This window comes from Achroia grisella, unplaced genomic scaffold (genome assembly GCF_030625045.1).
Source record: "Achroia grisella isolate CSIRO2021 unplaced genomic scaffold, CSIRO_AGI_Agris_v1 utg874, whole genome shotgun sequence".
NCBI classification, from domain to species: domain Eukaryota; kingdom Metazoa; phylum Arthropoda; class Insecta; order Lepidoptera; family Pyralidae; genus Achroia; species Achroia grisella.
Genome location: NW_026713051.1, coordinates 1,093,877 through 1,115,327, shown reverse-complemented (window position 1 = coordinate 1,115,327; position 21,451 = coordinate 1,093,877). Strand labels below are relative to the sequence as shown.

The following is a 21,451-nucleotide window of genomic DNA, read 5'->3' as shown; positions in this document are numbered from 1 at the left end:
GATTAGCCGGAACAAACAGACCGACAGACAGACAGACAAAAATTATAAAAATTGTTATTTTGGTATATGTACCTTATATATATTCATATGCATGTAGTAGAAAACGGTTATTTCAATATTACAAACAGACACTCCAATTTTATTTATATGTATAGATTATTATTTATTTATTTATTTTTTCATCCAAAATAATACAAATTGTGTAGGATAACGTAATAGTAACATTACAGTAAAATTTTGTCAACAACATAATAGCAACTTAAACATTAAATCTCGGTATATCTATAGACTAGCTGGTCCCAGCGACTTCGTCCGCGTGAAATTTTATTTTATTTTTCTAAAATAACAGTAGCGTAAGTTAATCCTTATTACATCAGCTACTTGCCAAAAAAAGTCCCGTCAAAATCGGTCCAGCTATTTCAGAGATTAGCCGGAACAAACAGACAGACAGACAGACAAAACTTGTAAAATATGTTATTTTGGTGTATGTACCGTATTTATATTCATATGCAAGTAGTAAAAACGGTTATTTCAATATTGCAAACAGACACTCCAATTTTATTTACATGTATAGATGTATAGATTAAAAAAAAAGTAACAGTCATAAGGCTAGTCGTATGCCTAATATATATAATAATGTAATAAATTCATTTAAACAGAAATTGCGGCAACATTATTTAAATTTGTAACTTTTTTACTGTCCTTCTCCATTTTTCACATCTTTCTGTTGTATCCCTATAGTTCTCTCTATATTTTCTGTTTTTATTACTTTCAATTTGAGACTGTACTTATAATTTGATTATCAGATCATTATGTATTTATTTATATATAATATTTATACATTTATGGGTTATATTTAAATGAATTTAATCGATAAAATCGTTGTTAAGTATTAAATTAATTGTAAGTGATATTAACTATTATATTATGCATAAAAAATATTTGTAATAATAAAGAAAATACATTTAAAATATTTTACTTGTTGTGTTAGTTATTTATAAGATCTTACTATAATTGTTAGCTGCTTTACAATTTAGAAAGTACAATAGGTAATGTAAATTAAAATTAATTGAATACTTAACAACGTTTTGTTCGATTAAATTCATTTAATTATTAAAATAGTTAATTTAAAATTAGAATAAAGACAAACAAAAAATAACAAAAAAAATCGGTGGCGGGAATCGAACCTTGAGCGTCCGTTTGGTAAGTTGATTCAAAGGCTTATTAAAATCAAAATTCAAAATTCAAAGTTACTGGTCATTTTGAAATAATACTTAGGGTTCGCATACCCTTATCGGATACTACTACTACACGGAGTTTCGTCAAAATAGAATATCTAGGTTAGGTATAATAAATTCATAATTAATAGACCGTTACGGTATCTGTATATACTCGGATCAAAACAAGTACTATGAAATAAGAAAGAGTATATAAATTGATTAACACAAGTAATTGATTTTTGAAATATATTCAGAGCCAAAAAGTCTTCTTTCTTTATTTATGTACTTGTTAGATGCGACAGCGACTTTGTTTTATACTATACTATACTATGTAATGATTGATATACCTAAAATAAATAAAATATCTGAGGTTTGGACAAAAACTCAAAGGGTAATTTATTTTGAAAAAGTATTTTGAAAATACCTATTTTGCTTTTAATGTTATAGTACTTTAACTGTTATATTTTAAGTAACAATGTTTAATTATAATTAATACTACTGCACCAACACTCCGATCGTGCAAAAAAATTTGCTGTTTCATTATTTTTTAGTTCAATTAGTGGTCTACCTAAGTCCTGGGGTAAGGGGGGGGAGAGTCATGACGCCCCCATGACTCCCAAGACCTCCATGACGCTCCCCCCTGGATCCGCTGTTACGTCTTCTCTTCATTCGCTCAGTAACGTTGTTACTAAAGGAAAAATTCCCGTCCAAAAAATAACAAGTATTGAGGTTTGATCTGGAGTCACGTTCCTCTAGACTGATTTCTATAAATATTTAGATTAGATAGACTATTATTCTTGAAATACTAGCTAGACATTATTAAGTTACTGTAGCCATAATGTAGTAGTCCAAACGTGCCAATGAGGAAGCCCTTGGCAAATGCTGCACCCTGATTGGCCCGTTTGAATTGGATCAAGAAGTGGTCGAATGCCAAAAAGGTGGATTTGTATAAAATCGTGTATAAATCGCTTAATTATTATTATTACTCGTCGTGACAGTTGTGGCTCAAAAAGGATCAACATTTATATATCGTCAGCTGGCATTAGATCAACAAAAGGCCTCCGGATCAACAAGTGAAAAAGGATCAACAAAAAACTACCTATACGGCACGTCTGAGCCACAAAGTGCCCAAGGGGATATTTATATATATATATATATATATATATATATTTTATCTCAATGGGGGAAAATCTATGGGACACAGTCACCTAGATATATCAAAATAATAATTGCATTTAATAATGTCTAGTAAGACAAATTCAATATTGTCTACTAAGCACTGCTGTGACTAAACTGTCACCCCACCTTACATTTTCCTATTGTTATTTAGTATATCAGATCATTATTTCCATGTACACTTTGTCAGTTTATTATCATCTGTAATACATATATATCGTCTCGGCCAACAACATCGTATCATTCACCTGCAACAGGTCCAATATTGAAACATATATTTATATACATATATTTACGTTTTTAATTATTTTTATTTTAATTGTAGTCAGTATGACAATGAGATATTTAAATGTATTTTTCATTATTAACATATTATTGTCTTATTACGTCATATTACGTTAGGTAAATCACTAGTAAACATAAAACTTAACTTTTAAATTATTTGATTGTTTCCTTTTCAGACCTTAATCACTAGTCGAGCATGCATTCTGAAATTCAATATATATTTTTAAGTGGAAAATTAGGTGTAATGACGTAAGAAAATATGTTTATCATTAAATGTCTAGTCAAAAAGAACCCATGTGCCTACATAATATATACAAATTGGTATAGTTATGAACTAGGTATGTATATACAATGATAATCTTATAAAATTATTGTCAATTTTTATTCTCACATAGTTAGTAGTAGTTTGGAACTTAAGTGATATCTTCGTCTATTTCTTATTGTATTAATTTACTAATAAAGGCTATAACAGAATAGCAGAAAGGATGGACTCACTACCTCCTTTGTGTTATAGAAAGTTTTGTCACGTTCATTACTTTTAAAATTAATTATTATAAATACTAATTAGTTTTTATTTGAGACAAATAAATAAATGAAGATGATGATAATTATTATTATTACTAGCTGTACCGCGCGTTCGACCGCGTGGAATTTAACTTTGATTTTCAAAAATCAAAGTTTTTTTTTAATATAAAAGTAGCCTAAGTTACTCCTTACTACATCAGCTACCAGCCAATAAAAGTCCCGTCAAAATCGATCCAGTCATTTCAGAGACTAACCGGAACAAACAGACGGACAGACAAAAATTGTAAAAAACGTTATTTTGGTGTATGTACCGTATTTACGAGTATATTCATATGCATGTAGTAAAACACGGTTATATCAATATTACAAATAGATATTTTTTTATATATTTTATTTATATGTATAATGTTAGGAAGATATAAATAACCATAATAGTAATATATGTACAGCTAAAAATAATTCACATAACCCATATTGTATATATTATTATTATTATATTAGTTTAATTGTCTAGACAATTTTCCAATGTAAGCTTTCGAATCAGTATGCCTGTTCCACTAAACTTACGTTTTATAAATTGCACTCTCTACTTTGATCGAAGTAATTCGCGGTGATTTTCTAAAAGATTAGAGATTTAATAATGGATCCCGTCGTTTTATTACCTTTAGCAATTATAATTCGATAATTTTGCGTTAAATTTATTTCACTACGGTACACGCAATAGTGTTCTACATATTTGGCAGGTAACCTGTGAACAGCAGAGCCTTCATTGCAAGAGGACGTTTCTGAACAACGTCGGAGTGTAGCAATATTACAGCATTTTATTTTTATTTTCACAACCCTGGACAATTCACACAGCGCCATCTAGTCCCAAGCTAAGCAGTGTTATGGTTACTAGACTTATAGAAATATATAGAGAAAATACCCAGACCGATTCAAACAATCATACTGGAAGGAAGAGGATTGTTAGTAATGTGGATTGATAACCCCATTGCTAGCAATGTACCGTGTCAGGTCGACCTCCACGCGGTTCCCCTGGAAACCATCGTGTTAAATTCCTGGTGAATTTGTCACTATAGGCTAACTGACCTGACCTCATGCTCATCTTATCATCCTCCACTGGTGCCCCGCCAGCGTAAACCGTTAGCGAAGGCGGGTGCACCATTCCATTATCATTCATAAAAAAAATCAGGCTTATGAATACAAATATTAGAATGAATCGAACCCGCGACCATCGGGAGAAAAGCAGCGTGGTAAACCACTGTACCATCGAGGCCACGTCGGTCAGATACGCTCACATAGCCTTGCAGCCAACGCGACCTTACGTCTAGTGAAATTGAACCGGTACCGTATAGCGGTCTCGTTACGAACATGTGCAATATTAACATTATGAATGCTGTTGCTTATATGTACTGAAGCCCAAGCATTTTCTCCCTATTCATATTAATATATTGTTTATACCAGTGGTTCCTAATTAGTTTTTGCTGCGTACCACTTAAAAGTGCAGTCACGCATTCTGAACTTCTTCAGCCATCTCGCCGTGCTAATGACTCCATAGAGCGTCTCGTAGTTCAGGGAAAAGTAGAAGGCACGAGGCCACGTGGTAGATCAGCAATGAGACGGACAGAACAGATCAAGGTCCAGCTATTTAAGAGATTAGCCGGAACAAACAGCCAGACAGTAAAAAATGTAAAAAATGTTATTTATATTCATATGCATGTAGTAAAAAACGGTTATTTCAATATTACAAACAGTCTAATTTTATTTATACGTATAGATTATATACCTATATATAGAATATATTCTGGAATTAAATGATTTGATAAATATAGCTTGAGTAATTCGTAATTTACATACATTTATATATAGTCACATATATGATCGATGTAAATATATATTGAAAACTAAACGGTATATGCATAACTCTCATGCGTTGTGCATTATTTTACCAGTTAATCAGCTTCCGCAAATCGGTAGGTGGTCCGCAAGAAATATACGGAAATGGGTGCCTTCCGACTTGAGTAATTGGGTTTGCAATAGGTAAACTAAATAATGACGATATGTATCAGTAATCTTTTTATGATAATATTGAATATTATGACTATATGGACTTGAGAGTGAACATATATAGTATGTCATAAAGTATTTTTTTAACATTTTCGCAGAGGTGATATGCAATTTATATGAATTTTTCAAAGCTATTTGTATTTACTACTAGCTGTACTGGCGACCACGTCCGCGTGGAATTAAACTTTATTTTTCTAAAATAAAAGTAGCATAAGTTACTCCTTATTACATCAGCTAATTGCCAATAAAAGTCCCGTCAAAATCGACCCATCCATTTCAGAGATTAGCCAGAACAAACAGACAGACAAAAATTTTAAAAATGTTATTTTGGTGTATGTACCGTATTTATATTCATAAGCATGTAGTAAAAAACGGTTATTTCAATATTACAAACAGACACTCCAATTTTATTCATATGTATAGATTTCTAAATGATGACCAGGGCATGTTATTTATAGATATATATAGATTAATATTAAATACTATCTGATTTTTTTAACTGTAAATTATTAAATTTACATTTATCAATTAATATATGAATCAAAAATATTCCTATAAAAATCGTGATGCAATCAATCGAACTTTGATTATTTGTAATAATATTAAAAAACATTCGTGGTCATTCAATGCCGTTTTACGGCTACTATGATGAAGAATAGATAAGGCATTTATTGTTGGATGGGCACGCGTGACTAGCGCGGGCCGGTGTCGCGTGAGAGTGACTCCAGAGGCGAAAGTGATCGCCATCTTGTATTGCCTCATCGATCTGCACTTGTGGAATCAGTATGCTTAATACACCCACGCTCCGATTTTCGCCGGCAATTTCTCACGATCACATCACATTTGCTATCGACAATGTTTTTTTTTGCAGTATTCTAGCTCAGTTAGTGTTCACACAACTTTTTACGGCGTCTGTGCCAAATTTATTGATAAGTATGAAGTATGCAAATGTAAAGTATAAGCATGTTTTGTATGTAGAAGTGGGGTCGCAAATTTCAGCTGTATCTTGATATGTTACAGCTGATGCCTACACTACATTAGGAATGCAGTGATGAAATGTACACAATAGATGAGTCAGAGTTCCTTATTTCGAGTCACGATAGCGAGGACCGTAGGTGCAACCAAATGTCGTCTTGCTGACTCACGGAGCACTGACTCTTGAAGCAGCAATGAACCAACTTTCGTAATTTGGTATCTACATAACGATCTAAAATCATGTTTCCTTTGTTACAGATGTTTGTTTTTCTGCACCTTTTACGGAGTATACGGCGAAGTAGATATTATCACAGAGCCGCGAGCGGGACAAGAATATGTGCTAGTTAGTTCAGGACAACAAACTCCGCTTAGACACTTTGAGACGTCGCATAAAATTCCAGACAAACATCCACTTCATCGCATTCTTAAGCCTGAAGATGGGAGTGAAAAAATTATCAAAAAAATATTCAGTGGGAAAGTCAAACATCCAACTGAGGGTATAGTTGCCATTGAAGAGGATAAAAGATCCTTTTTGAAAAAAGGGATAAAAAATAAAGAATCTATAGAAATTGATATTCCAGTTTCAAAAATAGAAGACATTAAAATCAAGGAAGGTACTGAACAGAAGGAAACTAATCCAAATATCGATGTTGCACTTGAAGCAATGTCAGAGTCTGGAAAATTAAACAATTCTCCTGGTACAACTACTCAGAAACCAGTGTTGACCACTGCTGCTCCTACTACAACTAAAGCTTATGATTATATACCTATTAATTTTGACTCTATTGACGATATCAATAGTGGACTTTTAACATCTAATGTGCAGTTGGAAACAGCAGGATCAGAACAAAATTCACGAATTCAAATTAAAAAGGCACCCAATGGCCAGGATTATGAATATGAATATGTTTACTACTATTACGATGAAGATGAAAATGGCAAAAAAGAAAAAGAAGGCAAAGATAAATTGACAACCACTACAACAGCAGCACCATTAGTTCATAATTCACATGACGGACCACAAAAGGTCGAATCAGATAATCACATAGCCAAAGAAAGTAGGAACAAGAATAAATACAGTAGTATTGACAGATCTGGACCTACCACTGCTGCTACATCAGAGTTAAATGAGATACTCCCTGTCACAAGTAGAGGACGCCAACGCGGTCGAACTATTGCACCACCACCTGTTGAAGAAGATGTAGAAGAAGATAGGTAATTATACATATTTACATCATATGAGAAATGAAGTGGGATATCTTCATTAGAGTATAAATTTTTCCACCAGGTTACCATCTAGTACACGTTTCCCACCTCGCGGTCGTTTCTTAACCGCCAGTACTGCTAGTAGTACACAAGAAACATCTTCAGAAACTGTGAAACCGCGTGTCCACACTCAGAGCGACAACGTAGCTGACGAATCCATCGGACAAACTCGCAGTAGAACACGGGCTCATATTAGGTAAATAATAAATGTATATAGTACCCATACTAATCATACCGAGTTAGTCTTAAAAAATTACCTAACCAAAAGTCAAGCAGAATATAGATGAAACGAAAAAAATCCACCCAAATGATTTAGATAGAAGCAATAAAGTCTGAAAAAACAATTTGATGTGTGTAACATCGCTTTTACATGGTTTAGTTACGGATTCAAAAAATATTTTCTTTTTTACAATTTCATTCCTTAGCAAAAGTTGTTAATTGTCATCAATACTATCAAGCTCTAATTGTTTTCTGTGCTCAGATAGTATCTGATTCTTCTAATACTCAGACGTCTCATCACTCTTATTCAATGGCGAGAACGGCGCGTCTATCAAAGTGTAATGTAATGTATTTAAGAGTATATCCTTTACGACCAATAGCATATACAATAGTTGTACAAAAATACGTATCGTAACATTTGTATATAACGTACGTATCATTTGTAATGATTTGTCTTCATTCTACATAATTAAAGAATATATTAACCAATTTGGGATTTGGTTAAAATTTTTAGAATGTAAGTGCTATAAAATATTTCTTATAATTTCAGACGTCCTAGTTCAGAGCTCGTCGATTTAGATAGTTTTAAGACTGGAGATATACCGTCCCACAGAGAACAACCAAGTAGATATTCTTCAGAATCAAAGACCACCACAGAAATTCCTGAAGTTTCACCAACTGCCAAAGAACTGTCTAATGCCAAAGATAATGCACGTGAGGGTCACAGTTTATCTGGAGGAATAAAATTCCAGGAAATAACAGATGACACCAAATTACCTGAGGGTTACAAACAAACGACAACTTACGAGCAGGATACTACCGAATACACAACAATGACGGCTATGGAGAAGGTAGCTCTGGATCTGTACGCCTATTTAGCTGGGGAAAATTTAAACAACGAGATAAACCCAACGAACGATTTATTAAACTTTGATGGAACAACCACGGTTGATGACGAAGTATGGACTACTGAGGGTCTGAGCACCACAGAAGAAGCGACGACACCGACTACAACTACAACTACTACAACTACAACGACCACAACAACCACAACTACACCAGCGCCCACTACAACATCCGCACCCACTCGACCTTCAAGATTCAAGGGACGAGCGGGAGCCAGGGCTAAAGTCTCCTCCACTGTGGCAGCTACAGAGGCACCACAAGAAACATCAACGAGAGCACGAGGTAAGACCTTGCAAATGTGTTGAATGTTCTGTATCATCATCATCTGCTTCTTTCTTATCCCATTTATTTGGGATCGGCATAATATGTTTTTCTCTTATCTCATTGAAAGAAGGGATGGAGGGTTGACGTCAGAAAGACGGCCAGTCATAAAGAAACTGAAGCCAAAACCATCCTCTCGTAATATGAATATTTCTGTACATTAGTAAATAAAGTACAAGTCGTTAGATACTATTACGTCGTTGGGCAATAATTAAGTAGGTTCACTATTAGTACAATATCCATTTAAATGATGATATAGTATTACAAGCAGCTAATAGAATTTTTAATAAAAAAATTAAATATTTAATTAGAAGAAGAAATATTTAATAAAATATATATGTACATAAAAAAATCAAACGTACATATTTTTTTAAATAATAATTATTTTGTAACTACTAAATTATATATAATTAAATATATATTGCTCAGTATTCAGTAATAATTTGCAACATATTACATAAATTCACCCCAATATTTTTATTAACGATTATGTAGCATGCTATTTTACTGTGTACATTGTAATATTAGTAATTATGTTATTGTTTTAATTACATATTAAGTTATAAGCATAACACAGCATTGCAAAAGCCATATTTAATTAGCAACGTTGCTTAGCGATTGTTTAGTTGCGAAATTGTGCATTAGCAAATGCGAATTGTTGCAGGTCCGCTCCGAGTGCTGGTTTAAAGGATTTTCTGGTTATAGTTAATATGTGTACTAGTTTATTAGCTGTAATTAGGTTATAGAGATTTGATATGGATTAAAATTACAAAGAATATAACTAAATACAATACATTATACTTATATAGAATCATATTACAAGCCTAATTTCAGTTAATATACACCCGTAGTAATTTATTGTTTACTAGCTGTACTAGCGACTTCGTCCGCGTGGAATGTAAAATTAATTTTCTAAAATAATTTGTTTTTCTAAAATAAAAGTAGCCTAAGTTACTCCTTATTACACCAGCTACCTGCCAAAAAAATGTGTCGACAAAATCAGTCCAACCAACTTAGAGCTTAGCCGGAATAAACAGACAGACAGTTACACAGACAAAACTTGCAAAAAAAATGTCATTTTAGTGTATATACCGTATTAATATTCATATGCATTTAGTAAAAAAACGCTTATTTCAATATTACAAACAGACACTCCAATTTTATTTATATGTATAGTTTTTATTATTATAAATAATATATTTTACTTTGTACTTCATTAGATTCAATAAGTGTACAATAAACACAAATATTCAATTGTCCATAGGTCGGTTCAGCAAACCAGGTGCCCGCAGAACCACGGCCGCCACAGAAGCCCCGGCTGCAATCTCCGAGCCAGCTGAAAAGGCGGTCACTCAACCCAAGGTCCGTATAATAGTAATAATAATTATTATATCACTCATAATTTTACTAAAACATATTTAGTATGTGCTGTAGCGAAATCGATATGCTAACCGAATTGTAGATACTTAGTTTTTTGTTGACGCAAGATTTTATTTTCAAGAATATTCAATTATATTATCATTATTTTGTGTTATAGATTTATATAAAATATTTTGAATAATTAAAAAGTAAATTTTTTATTTTTTTAAATAAATACTCAGATGTAAGATGTTTGATGACGTTCACAGGCATTTGGACGTAGAGGACTGTTTGGCGGTCGCACACGTCCAACTTCCACTACAGCTGCGCCTGTACAAGACGATGCAGCAATCAGCTCCGGTGCAGCCAGCGAAGCTCCTTCACCGATCAGGTTAGCACACTTCAACCAAGCTAAAATAGCAACGATAACATATATTTGTTATAATTTCTAAAAAATATGCTATATATATATATATATATATAAATGTATGTATATATCTTTCTAAAAAAAAATATGCTAATTATTATATATTATTTATCACCTATTTGGTTTTCAAAATATAACTTTGTCTATTACCTGAAAATAAGGTAAAAATTAATTAAACGGAATTTGGGATTACATCCATTTGCTAGAAGAATAAAGATGTAAAATGGGTAGAGAAATATTGCCTATATCATAAGTACCAACATAGTAATGCTGTAAAACATTACTCTTTAAGATTATTTAAAAGAATGACTCTATAAAATTGCAATGTAAAGGATTTAGTTAACATTGCAATGACTTTCCAGACCCCGTCTTCGGCCTGGTTTAAGAAGACCGTTAACAACTACAACCACAGCTGCTCCCGTGGGAGATGACGATGGTTCATCTAATTCAGCATCTGGAGAAACCCCTGAGACTACTCCAGCACCAGTCAGACCCAAGTAATATATAGAGTATAAAGGAACAGATATAATTTACCGAAATCGATCGAGTACTTTCGAATTCAAATTGAACAATTTTTCCTAGAACAAGTCGATAAGTGCAAATATTTTTTTGTATTTTTACTATGCTGGCTCCCTGACACAAAATGTTCTATATTATAAATAAGTAATTTTAAATTTTACCGTTAAACTTTAATAATTATCCAAAAATAAAAATTAAACATTAATAAAAGATATGAAAATACATAAATAAATATATATATTTACATATGTATTGTACGTGAAGTGTTACATGAATTTAATAAAAAAATTACATAACAGTAAAACGGTAAATATATTATAGTAGTTAATTGCGCAATTGTAAGACATGACCGAGAAACATTTTTAATTATTTCATAATCGCATGCCGAACGGAGTCGTGACAAAATCGTTATCAAAAAGAAAGTATACAAACCTAAGATGAAGTTAAGAGAAATTGTTTGGTCATTTACTATTTAACTTACTACTTGCTTTATAACTTTCACTCTTTGACAGTCGGGCCCGTCCTGGTTTGAGGCCAGCGTCGCTACGGCCAGGTGCCAGGCTGAATATTCGAGCGAACCCTCGACTTAGAACAGGAGCGGCCACAGTTTCCACTGAAGCTCCTGCAGAGGCTGGAGCAGAAACATCTGCACCTGAGGCTGCAGTCACCGATGCTGATGCAGAGGTATTGTCCAAAAATTTTGCATTGAAGGGATCATATATCTTCTCTCAACCATTTATTTTTATTTAGATAAGGATAGTTTCGATATTGTATGTATCTCTTAAAAGTGCGTGCGAATTATTATCGACCGAAAAAATGAACGGACTATGCATAATAGTAAAGAAAGCACAGATATAACGGTTTTTAAGGATCATATAACAAGGTGATATACGGCGCTGATTCTAAACAGTTCCTACGGTATACTAATTTGGGAAAAAAAAGAATTGGTGTTAATATAATAAATATTTATTTCATTACTAGAATTAATTAAACTTATGCATTTATTAACATTAACAAAATTATTGTGAACTTGGAAGGTACTCCGCTTGAAACTACTGAAATTAAACATTTTCCTATACCTTCCATTCAATAGACTACTTACTATCTTCTTTTATGTATAAACAACATGGTCACCTTGAGGAACTAATTTTAAATCGTGGGATATATTGAAAAGCTCTTCATTTAATTATAGGGTTCATCACCTACTCCAGTGCCTGATCATCCTCGCGGTGGTGTAAGACTACGCAACCGGCTGCAGGTTGCTCCATCACCCAAACCTCGTGTAACAGCAACGCCACCTCCTCGGCGACCTAATCCTTTGATTAAGAGAAAGTTAGCCACCACAGAGGTAAATTGAAACATATTTAATATTCGTTCTAGCTATAGAATCAATATATATTATAGATATATAGATATAAATTGGAACAAAGGAATATTAGAGCGAGCTGCATATAATGGCAATACTGTACGACAGAAAGAGATGACGTACTGGCAGGTAGTAGAGCTGCTAATTCAATTTATTTATCGATTAAGATCTATTTGACTTTAACAATATTTGTTTTATTTTGATTAATGAAAATGCGTTCAAAAACTGCTTAAAAAGTATGTATATATTCAGTAATTGTTTACAACGTAACATAACAATTATATTGAAATAACTATATTCATTTCACTGGTAAATTATTACAGTTGACTACTCCATATATTATATTCCCTTTTCTTAATTGACGCCGTGAGTCATTGTGATTGATTTGATTCGAAAGATATTTAAGCGATGGAAAACGAAGTACAGTCCTTTATAATGAAACTAAATACTTTGTGAATATTCTATCGCCTATTTCCAGTATTATTTGGTTCTTATGTGCCATCAAAATAATACAAGATAATCTTCAACGCTTCTAATTAATAAATGAATCCATAACATAACGGGTTCCATATAGTAATATTGTTCTGATATAAGAAATTGTAATTACTGTAGTATACTAAGAAATACAATTAAGCACTTGTAGAAAATTCTCCTATTTTTAAATATGTTATCTATACATATAAATAAAATGGGAGTGTCTATTTGTAATATTGAAATAACCATTTCTTACTACATGCATATGAATATAAATCCGGTTCATACACCAAAATAACATTTTTTACAATTTTTGTCTCTCTGTTTGTTCCGACTAATCTCTGAAATGGCTGGACCAATTTTGATGCGATTTTTTTAGCAGGTAGCTAATGTAATAAGTATTAATATAGGCTAAAGTAGCCTTTTTAGAAAAATAACAGCTAGTTACTAATATATTATTACACACATTTAGGTTGAAATTTCGAATGTGAGAACATGGGTAATCTAACAAAAATATTGATTGCTTATAAAGTATTTTTGTATGTACGTTATTACACAATATTTATTAGTTTATTCGACAAGTAAAAATGAATATCATTTTTGGATTTAACAGATTAATTTACAATCTTATTAGAATAGATATTAGATTAGATATTTACATAGAACTTTGTTATATAATTGGTGCAACAAAGAGTATAATTAGCACCAATTCCTTGTTGTTAATCGGAATTAATGAAAGACACAACAAATAAGGAGACAAGACAACACACAAGTTCCTTGCTCATTCTTCTTGTGATGACTCTGTGTTCCGAATGAGTGGTAGAATAAAAAAATGTGACTATTCAAAAGTGCTTATATTAAGTTTATTTGAATAAAGATTATTTCTATTTCGATTATCACTAGTTCCTTGTTCAGAACAGCGGTAGACGATTTATATCGCCAGGAAGATCGTCAACCTCTAATAAGAGATGGCTCATAAAGAAGAAGAAAGAGTATAAATAAAAAGAGTATAAAAAAATATTAAACATACTATCGATATCGATATTAATGATAATAATCGTAGCTACATATCTATTCGCTCACGATGAAATGTCACGCACACGTATGCAATTGAATTTCAGTATTTACCCGGTGCAAGCTTGTGTGTACCAGCCCTATGTACCAGTGTGCTCTATGGTTATATACTTACACATATATCTGTCTGCTAGGGGTGCAGATTAATCAAGTGAATCATATATAACGATCTCAATAGTAATATTAAGTTGGATGTAACTCAGTGTTGGGGTGTTTAAATGAATATTTTATAACACAGGTATTGAAAAGTTATCCTTGAGTAGGAAGATGGTTTGGACGAGCTTTGCGCACTCCTGTATTAACGAGCATTTTTGGTTAAAATACAGGGGTGGTTTGTAGAAGAAAATAGAAAAACCCCTTAAAGATTAGCTCATAAATCAATAATTAATCATTTGTATCGGAGCGCCATATCCGACGATTTACAATACTGTTATTTCTCTAAAATTATATAATATTAATAATGACCTTGGATAATTCACATAGCGCCATCTAGCTAAGCAGAGCTTGTGTTATGGGTACTAGTCAAGGGATATAATTACTGAGATACATTTTTAATCTATACATATAAATAAAATTGGGGTTTCTGTTTGTCATTTTGAAATAACCATTTTTTACTTAATATAAATACGGTACATACACCAAAATAACATTTTTTACAATTTTTGTCTGCCTGCCTGTTTGTTCCGGCTAATCTCTGAAATGGCTGGACCGATTTTGACGGAACTTTTTGGCAAGTAACTGATATAATAAGGAGTATCTTAGACTACTTTTATTTTAGAAAAAATCTGTTAGTTCAGAATAATAAAGTTAAATTCCACGCGGGCGAAGTCGCGGGTACAGCTAGTATAGTAGTATAAATAAAACATCCAGACTACAATATATACTTATGAATACAAATGTTTACACCGTGCGAGAAATCAAACCCCTGAACATCGGCATTTAACTGGTATGCAAACCGCTAGACCATCAAGGTCGTCGTCAAATGTTCTTATTTTAAGGATTAAAAGATGTTATAATATATTGCAGGCAACTACAGAAGCAGCTAGGAAATCATCAATAGAGACTACTGAAGATAGCACGAGCGACGAGAAAAGTGAGACAGAAACTGAACCGCAACCCGTGGACACAACCCCCGCGCCCCCACTGAGGGGCCTGGACGCTTTGTTTGCGAAGCGTCGGGCAGCAGGGGGGATTGGGGGTCGGCCTGCCAGACCCGCCCGAGGGGTTAATCCAAAATAAATTAAAATCACAATATGTACTGGTTAGAACTGAATGACTATTGATTTATACTGATAATGTCGTTGTACAATGAGTTTAAAACAAAAAAATACTAATAATGTATTTGTTACAAAATATTTTGTGTTTACAATATATATTACGATCTGACATATGAAATATTTAATACGTCTAAGAACTATATGAAAAGATTATTTATTTTAATTGTGTTAGCAAAGTCATGTATTTATCTATACATATAAATAAAATTGGAGTGTCCGTTTGTAATATTGAAATAACCGTTTTTTACTACATGCATATGAATATAAATATGATACGTACACCAAAATATTTTTTTTTAAATTTTGTCTGTCCATCTGTTTGCTCCGAATAATCTCTGATTTTGACGGGATTTTTCTTGGCAGATACTTGATGTAATAAGGAGTAACTTAGGCATTTATTTTCGCACGAAGTCGCGGGAACAACTAGTTTATCAATAAATTGGTATCATGACAAGGTAAACACAAGTATTGTCTTTCTAAGACATAGGATAAAAGGTTTAAAAAGTTAAAGAATATTTTGTTCATACTCCTTTAAAAATAATAAATTCTTGCATATAATATTGTTATCATTACTTATGTGTATATTAATCTGTTTACTTATATTGTATAACTAAAACAGTGTAATATATATTACATAAGATTATTGTATTTGGTATATAAACATATTTTATTTAATTATGAAGATTATTAATTGGCATGGAACAATTCAATATGATCAGTAACGAGTAAACTTACAGCGTTAGTCTTCCTAAAATAAATAAATAATGAATAAAAATAAAATAAATAAATAAATTTTAAGTACAAAACGCATTATCAGTATAATTAATGTTAATGGTCGTTATTCTTAGTCAATTTATTCCCCAAACTCTAGACGTTAGTGTGTAACTACTATACTACTTAATTTCAGATATTTTTTAGTAATTATAATGTATCTGTAATAATTAATTACAATGTAATTTCATAAGGTTTCTATTCTTAATTTCTCTTTATGTTGAAACTGAACAATATTACAATTTGTAACATTATGTTGTCCAATAATTAATACTAATTGTAAATATTACTTTTAAAATAAGTTTTGTTACAAATTCTGCAATTTGGAAATAATACATCACTTAATAATTCATCATTCAATCTATTATAATTACATTAACTTAAAGAAGTGAAACATATTGCTTCGGGTTTTGAAAATCCGCCATTTTAATATTTTGATCCAGCAACGTTCAATTTCGCATTACAGTACGGATTCTTTTATTATTATCACATAAGAACACGTTTATTAGAAGAATTATATTCTTCGTTACATTTATACCAATATATTGTAGTGATTGATGATTATTTATGAGGTAACAATTCATAGAATTTGGAAATCAGTACATCGCGTTCAGGCGCCCATTACATACTTATCACTTGTTATATTATACTCATTTTTCTATTTATTTTTGTAAGTGATGAACTTTTAGTGTAAGTAAAATCGTCATAGTTTCATCACTAACAAACAATATGACTTTGTCTGCTGAAGCACTGACTGCTAGTGCCATCGTGATATATTTTGTATCTTTCTTAAGTGTGATAATAAAAATAATAATAAGATATAATATCGTAGTGTTTTTTTATTTTCCTATATATTACCTTATTTTAATATTCATTTATTCAATTTAAGAGCCACGCTCTTATCGATGGAGCTCTTAACATTTTCCACAATTATGTACACGATTCCTCCATCATTTCTTTAAAACTTATTTTGTCTTAGTAAGAATAATCATTATTTTTTTTATTATATGGTTGGTGCCGATCCGGCTCGAAGGACCAATATTCGGGTTGTATCCAAAACTATAAAGATTTTGATAGAAGAATCTAATATATGATAAATATTAATACTTAAATTATAACTGATTAATGACAAAATAAGTATTCATGATGACTGCGAATGCGAACTGACTTTTGGTGAAATATGAAATGGTAAATAAAATGTTAGTGTTGCTAAATAATGTACGACGCTAGCTCGTACAATAATAGTAATATTGTAGCCAAGTTTCTATATCAAATGAATACAGTATGCAAGATTCATAAAGTCAAATGTCAAAGATGATAAACTCTTGTTTATATATTTGTATTTTTACAATTATTGAGTCATATACTTAGGACAGGAGAATAGTAAATATTATAAGTAATGGAACGAGTTGTGTATATTTGTTACTTGATAAACATTTATTACTAGCTGACCCTGCAAACGTATTGCCATATATATAAGAGTAGGTGATAGAAAGGTGAAAATTTTGGGTTGTGTGTTTTACAATGCCATATAATAAAAAAATAATATTGTGTAATATTAATAAAAACAATATTAGGGGAGGACAACTCTTATCATTAGGATCTATTTTTCATACCTTAGGGGTATACAATCCTTAGCATATACAATTTCATAAAAATCGGTCAAACCGTTTCGGAGGAGCATACTAACAAATATTGTGACACGAGAATTTTATATATAAGACTAACTGTACTTGCGGATTAACCCGCGTGAAAGTTATAGCTTATATGTTATTCTGATGTATAAGGTATATTACTGTAAAATTTCATCAAAATCCATTCAGTAGTTATTGCGTGAAAGAGTAACAAACATTCATGCATGCTCACAAACTAATATTAATAAAATCTGTGACTAGCTGTTAACATCGACTGTACAGAATTGCATCCCCTATTTAATACCCTTCTAGATTATTTTTGAGATCAAAGGCAGTTTATGTCCGACCCCTTTGTACTATTTGCGCATTACATTTGATTATGACCCGTTCAGCCACTTATGTGTAACAAAGAGACAGACACTTTTGCATGTGTGTGCTATGGATTATTGCAGTGCATAGATAAAATAAAGAATGTTCTTTTATAGTCGCCAATTTTGTATGGTAGATCTTGCTACCTGGTCGCTACGCTGGAAGATGTAGCGGTTTATCATAACTTTACTTTGATGGCAGGTTTTTTTTCGAGTCGTATAGTTTTTAGTCGAGTTGTATAATTAAATACAAATAATAATAATCTCAGGGCAATTCACACAGCGCCGTCTAGACCGAAATTAAGGTAGCTAAAGCTTGTGTTATGGGCACTAGATAACTGATACAAATAGATAGATATTTTTTTTCGTATATAAATAAATATTATACATAGAAAATACACAGATCGATACAAACAACCTTACCAGTGGGGGTTGATAAGTTGAGTATGAGGTCAGGTTGGGAGGAAAGGGATTCTTAGTAATGTGGACTCAAGACCCCATTACAAGAAATGTGCCATGTCAGGTTGACCTCCACGCTGTTCCCCCTGGAAACCATCGTGATAAATTCCTGGTGAATTTATCACAATGGGCTAACTGACCTGATCTCATGTTCATCTTATCATCCTCCACTAATGCCCCGCCAGCATAAACCGTTAGCGCAAGCGGATGCACCATTCCATTATCATCCCTTAAGAAAAAATGAGGTCAGGTCAGTTAGATAAATTCATGGTAAATTTACCACGATGGTTTCCAGTGGGAACCTCGTGGAGGTCAACCTGAAAGTACATTGGTATTAATGTGGTTATTTGACTATTACTAACAATTCTCTTCCTAGTATTTAAGGTTTATTATTAGTAGTTTCTTAATTAATGATTATGGAATGCACCTGCTTGAGGTAATACACTGGCGGGCATTAGTCAAGGATAATAGGATGAGCATGTAAATTATGCATTCAGTAGGTTTGAATTCACCAGCCTTAAGTGGTGAATTCACCGGGAATTAATTAAAATGGCTGAGAATCTCGTGACGGTCGACCTCAAGTGATATTTATCTCGCACTAACTAAGTATAATTGCGCTGCATGCCTTCGGCGCCAGTCAGATCAGCAAAAATGTAACAAAATTATTAAAATACGTTTCACTCCTAATACTAGCCAGCGTACTCATCATCTGCTTCTTCCTTATCCCATTTATTTGTGGTCGGCGTAATATGTTTTTCGCTTCCATTCATCCCTGTTCGCAGTCATCGTGTTATTTACTTCCTTTCTTACCATATCATCTTTCACACAGTCCATCCATCTCTTTTTCGGCTTTCCTCTGCCCTTATAACCATCCACATTCATTTGTAACATCTTTCTTAAAATATTACTAGCCAGCGTACTGATAATGCAATATTTTTGTAATGAAAGGAGATCCAATGTACAACCACATATGTATATAAAAAAAGAGGGAATATTCTCGTTACAAAGATACGATCTGTTTGGTTTGAGACTAGATGGCGCTGTATAAATAGCTCTGCTACGAGCTGGCACAAGGGTGGGCAGGACAAGACAAGTGAGCTATATCGAAATGGATGAGCATTGCAGTTTCGTTGATTTTGTAACTAGCTACTCGCCCCGGCTACGCACGGGTGTATATGTATTATATATATAAACCTTCCTCTTGAATCACTCTAGGTATTAAAGAAAACCTCTTCAAAATCCGTTGCTTGGTTTTAAAGATTTAGGTATACATAGGGAGAGACAGCGACAGCGACTTTATTTTATACTATGTAATGATAATGATGATGAAGCAGCTATGTTGCAACTTTATTAAAGCAGTTTCTTTTCTTATTAACGATTCTATATTCGCAGTACTTATATATTTGTGCTATTACTCTCCTGCATATTCATCATCATCATCGCAGCCCGGCAGACGACCACTGCTGGACATAGGCCTCTCCCAAAGATCTCCAATAAAATAGATGTCATTGAGAAAATTAGCGATGTGCAAAAACTGCTAGACCTCTGTGGCCGCCTAATGCCTACATATAATGTAATATGTCTTGGGAATTAACACGTTATTTTTTAATGACCTTTTAGTGCTATCATTGGCATCACACTATATAATCTATATTATCTATATATCTATATTGTGATCATCATCATCATCATCTCAGCCCGGAAGACGTCCACTGCTGAACATAGGCCTCCCCCAAAGATCTCCACGATGATCGGTACTGCGCTGCTCGCATCCAATGCCTTCCAGCGATATTGACCAGATCGTCGGTCCACCTTGCTGGAGGCCTTCCCACGCTGCGTCTTCCGGTCCGCGGTCGCCACTCCTGCATATTAACGACAGAAAATTTCAGTACGATGTGATCTACAACGAAGCTACAAGGGTGGGCAGGACAAGTGAGCCATGACTAATAGTAGGAGCATTGCACTCAGCGACGTACATAGCTAATAACGTTGTATTTTGTAATAAAGCAGCCAAGTTCCAACTTTATTAAAGCAGATCCATATTAACATTTCTATATCCACTGTAGTTATATTCCGATGCCATTATTCTCCTGCTATATAACGGTGGAAAGTTTGAACACGGTTCCATAGCAACAGACGTGCTTCCCCCCAATCAATACGCTGTGCGGGAGCAGACGAGGCTGCTCTCGCTCGAGCTGCTATTGTGTGCTGTGTAGCACTCACACAACTAACATTCAATATCCACTACAGCTCTGCAAACTATACAGCATGTAGTTTCTAGAATCACATTTTCCTGAATTAACACTAGTCATCATTATTATAAAAAAAATCAAATAGTGTAACTATTTGGTAGAAAAGCAAAGTTGTAGCAGTAGCATTTGAAATAATTAACAATATCTACTTAGTTGGGCAAGAAATAGATTACGATAAAGAAATATAATCATCAGGAATGATACTTATACAAGATTAAACTACTTTAAACGAACCATAATGTCTATAGGAGACGTCTTTGGTAAACATGTCTGACGTAATATTGGGTCAACGCACAATTGCGCACGCACACATACGAGCACAGCACGTCATGTTGTATCTTGGGGACAGTGGGGCCGGCTCGCTGTTGATTGTGTTGTGACACGATGATAAAATGATAACCATGTCGTAGATATGTACACGGGAGCGGAGTATACTAAACTTTCTGTTATTATATATTATTCTCTGGTCAATTTGTTTTATGACGGGGCACCAGTGAAGGATGATAAAACG

General features: G+C 33.0%; 1 protein-coding gene across 1 annotated transcript in view; it reads left to right on the top strand.

Moving 5' to 3' along the window:
• LOC131853068 (uncharacterized) overlaps positions 1-15,712 on the top strand; it is a 57,313-nt gene extending 41,601 nt beyond the window's left edge. Inside the window, exons 3-11 of the mRNA XM_059203864.1 lie at positions 6,507-7,463; positions 7,537-7,710; positions 8,284-8,921; positions 10,225-10,322; positions 10,589-10,710; positions 11,109-11,243; positions 11,778-11,949; positions 12,458-12,613; positions 15,206-15,712. Coding sequence (XP_059059847.1) covers positions 6,507-7,463; positions 7,537-7,710; positions 8,284-8,921; positions 10,225-10,322; positions 10,589-10,710; positions 11,109-11,243; positions 11,778-11,949; positions 12,458-12,613; positions 15,206-15,418 — 2,665 coding nt within the window. The 3' untranslated portion in view covers positions 15,419-15,712. The remainder of the gene's footprint in view (positions 1-6,506; positions 7,464-7,536; positions 7,711-8,283; positions 8,922-10,224; positions 10,323-10,588; positions 10,711-11,108; positions 11,244-11,777; positions 11,950-12,457; positions 12,614-15,205) is intronic.
• The last annotated feature ends 5,739 nt before the right edge of the window (positions 15,713-21,451 follow it).